General features: G+C 45.1%; 1 protein-coding gene across 1 annotated transcript; it reads right to left on the bottom strand.

Annotated features, from left to right (window-relative positions):
- Positions 1-563: 563 nt before the first annotated feature.
- On the bottom strand, positions 564-2,358 carry LOC132194385 (forkhead box protein fkh-2-like). Its single transcript, XM_059615628.1, has 2 exons — positions 1,506-2,358; positions 564-1,309 (listed from the first exon to the last, which is right to left on the bottom strand). Exons 1-2 carry the CDS (start codon positions 2,201-2,203, stop codon positions 889-891), a joined length of 1,119 nt encoding a protein of 372 aa, XP_059471611.1. The 5' UTR covers positions 2,204-2,358; the 3' UTR covers positions 564-888.
- Positions 2,359-3,735: the final 1,377 nt, after the last annotated feature.

Raw genomic sequence — 3,735 nt, 5'->3', positions numbered from 1 at the left:
TCGGAGTGTGTTTATGATGTGCTGGGGAACTACACTTTTCTTTGACCACTCAATCAACACCCTCACTCGCCCCTCACGGGCATCATTTAATTAAATAATACGACCCACATCCTCTTTCCTCTTTGCGTGAATAACTCGGCTAGAGTGAGAATAACTATTGTTTTAGTCTTCCGTAATTTAACCGCATGACCACGGAAAAATCACCAAATTGAGTTTGTCCTTGAGCTTATTCAGATTTAGCAATGAAAATTGGCTTTTGTATTGAAAACAAAAAATCGTCAAATTGAATTTAATTGTTAATTAGCCAATAGTTAGATTAGGTGTAGATTTTATGATAGTTATTTTTCATTCTCATTTCTGCGTCCTTCTTCAATAATTTCATTTCTGATTTTAATTGAAATTTAATTTGGTATTTAACTTCCTTTTTTTATTGCTGAGTATATTTTTAAATCTTGCCTTATATTTTATTTTTTCATTTTTTGTAAGCAGTCAGTTATGAAGAGAATATTTGATAAATAAAATGCAATATAATTAATTTTTATATTTTCAGTTTTTTTATAATTTAATCATTTTATGCACATTACATAAAAATCCAAGATCATTTTAGTGGCATTTGATTACACAGTATAGCAATAATATTTTACACGTCTCGTCGCATATATTGTGGCTGCACAAAACACCCTCGATAATCCATGTCGCGCGTTGCATCAAATTAAAATGTCCTTCGCGAGCATCAGAACAAAACGGGTGTTGCGCCTCCAATTAAATTTAATGAATCAATTTTCGTTTATATATATGCTTAATATTTGGCATCAACAGAGAGAAAGTCACTAGCGCGTCGTAATCATCAATTAAATGTTAATTGGCATGATAAGTCAGTCAATCGCATCAACTTGGCCTGGCCACAAGACTCACGGGTTTGAAACTCTGCGGCGGAGGGACGGGGGGCGATCCGGGGGTTGAGGGCCGCGGAGAGCCTTGACTGGGGGTCGGCGTGGTGCAGCCGTCCATGGCCGTCGGGGGACTGAGCCGCGGCCGCGGCAGCATGGCCACCGACGGCGCCAAACTGCGGAGGGTGGTGTAGAGTTCAAAGGGTGAGGCGGCAGGACCTCCGAAGAGCGGCGCCTGCAGACGCTGCAGGTACTGCTCGGGGGGCGCCACGGGGGCAGTGGCCCCGAGGAGCCGGTCCATCGAGAAGGCGTGGGTTTGCTGATGCTGGTGGGTCGGCGTGGGCTTGGGGAGGCCGCTCGGCGGGATGAGACCAGGATAAGGGTACATGGCTGCGGCGGCTGCTGCTACATGCTGATATCTGCCAAAAATAATAATTCGCAAATTTAGTCTCAATTTAATTAACACACAATAAGAAAAAATAAACTAAAATTTAGTTGATATATAATACTTTTCTGCAACATTTTTAAATGAAACTTTTTCTTCCGTAATTCGGTAGTATTTTAAAAAATTATATAAATGTTTAATTAATGAAATATTATTTTGTTTAAATTTACCTGTACATAGGATTGCAGTAGAGTTGGCCCAGGGGCGAAAGACCTGCCCACGCAGGGGCGTAGGGGCCTGGGTAGAGGCCAACGGTTCGCTTGAAGGCGGCCAGTCGACTCCTGGAGGCGGCCGTTGAGCGCCTCCTCAGCTTTCCAGTGGTGCCCCCGATGAAAACGTCCTCGCTCGAGGGGTCCAACATCCAGTAGTTACCCTTGCCAGGGTCATCGTAGTGTCGGGGCACTTTGACAAAGCACTTGTTGAGACTCAGGTTGTGGCGAATCGAGTTCTGCCAGCCCTGCTTGTTATCACGGTAGTACGGGAAGTTCTTCATGATGAACTCGTAGATGCCGTTCAGGGTGAGTCTTTTTTCCGGCGACTGCCGAATGGCCATCATGATCAGGGCGTTGTAACTATAGGGCGGTTTTTCGTTTTTCTTGCTTTCTTTGGAGCCTTCCTTGGCGTCGGCGCCGTCTTCACCCGGACTGGACACCGACTTTGGTGGCGGCGAGTCGCTTCCGGTCACGTCCAGTTCCGAGTCGGACTCGGAGGCGGCCAGCGAGGCGGCCCCGGCACTCTCGGGCGGACTTGGCGGGCGGCTCGCCGTTTCGGGCAGGATGGAGCTGATGCTGAACGAGGACTTGAGCGGAGTACGAGCCATAGCTGGGTGCAGGACGCAAGTGGGCAGCACACCTTCGATTTTCACCATGATGCTGGCATACCCGCCACGCTGCACAGTCTTCAGGGTTCCTTCCTCGGCAGGCTACTGCGGCGGAGAGCTCGACACTTCTTGGCGCAGCGTCCTGAGAACACTAATCTCCCACTCTGCGTCGCCCTAACTTATATATCGCGTGGCAGGCAGACCCGCGAGACTCCGCCTCGGAGCGCGGGGCCACCAGTGAAGCTTGCGGCGCGGCAGCTCCGCCTCGCGGGGGGCGGCCGCTCGGTCGCTTTGTCGGCTCGAACCATCACGCAGAGGTAAATATTTAATTGTGTGATTCAAACACTCCGTACCAAGCCTAAAGTGAGCTTGGTTGATACAAATCCGACCACCGCCGAACCGCTAATTTTGGTTTCTACCAAAGTTTTTACCCTTTCGCGCTTTGTGTCTTAATTAAAATGCAACCCGCATGTTTTTACGCCAGGGAAGAAGTTTTCTGGATATTTATTGTCCCCTGCCTAATTAGACCCCAGCTGCACAACTGATGCCCGCATTTGCCAATTATATTTTTGTAATTTTTTCAGACAGACTTCTCTGAAATGTGTTGGAACATAATGATGAACGGCGCATTATTTTCTGATTAAATTGCGCGTGACAGATCAGATAGCACCACACTTATTTGTTGATTTCAAAAGTATAATTGCGCTCACACATTTCAGAGGTCATGCATGTCACTTATATAAATTTTATACTATTGCTCAGCAGGAAAACATTCTTGGAAAACACCTTTGAGCGGCATTTGTTTGCCGATGGGATGTAAAATTTGTAATTTATTTGCATACACACGCAAGTGAACGATCATTCATCTTGCTCTCTCCGCTTCATTGTGTTTTTATTTATTGTTTTGGTGTGTCTCTTTAGCGGCGCCCATATGAAAAATGTGTGTTTTCACAAAGCCCCGCGTGCCAATGAAGAGACAACTCTCTTTTCTCCGGTGTGACATTGAAATAAAAAACATTGAATAATAATGCTGCGGCGCGCTGACACAAGAAAAAATAAGACGGATCGCTTGTCATGCACGCGGCGCAGTGATGTCTTAAGCGGTCACGGTGCCACAGAGCGGAGAGATATATAAAAGTTTTATGTTCTTGCAGGTACTTACGTGGGCAACAGCCACTAATTTCATCTACCCACGCCTTTTAATTCACACTGTGATATGAAATAAGAGCACGTCGTCCTATTGAGAAACTGGTATAAAAATATCATCGCGAAGTTTTAAAAACCTAAGGTGATGAAGGCATACCAAAGAAGCAGGGAGGGAAGCCAGGGCGCAGGGTATGCAACTCGCGCAGCAGCAAAGTTCAGCGGGTTGTGTCAGCCTATTTGCTGGAAAATCTATGGAATTTTTCTGATGGAAGGATAAAAAAATTACTCTTTTTAAAACCTATTTTGGATCAAAAAAATTAAAATAAAAGCACTGTTATTTAATATCTATTGCAAAGCAAAAAATGTATCAATGTAAATAAAATTTGCAATTAGAAGCCTCAATACTAAAAATATTAAAATTTTTACTGCAAACT

This window comes from Neocloeon triangulifer, unplaced genomic scaffold, assembly GCF_031216515.1.
Source record: "Neocloeon triangulifer isolate White Clay Creek 2 clone unplaced genomic scaffold, ASM3121651v1 ptg000001l, whole genome shotgun sequence".
NCBI lineage: Eukaryota > Metazoa > Arthropoda > Insecta > Ephemeroptera > Baetidae > Neocloeon > Neocloeon triangulifer.
This window is presented reverse-complemented; position numbering and strand designations above follow the sequence as displayed.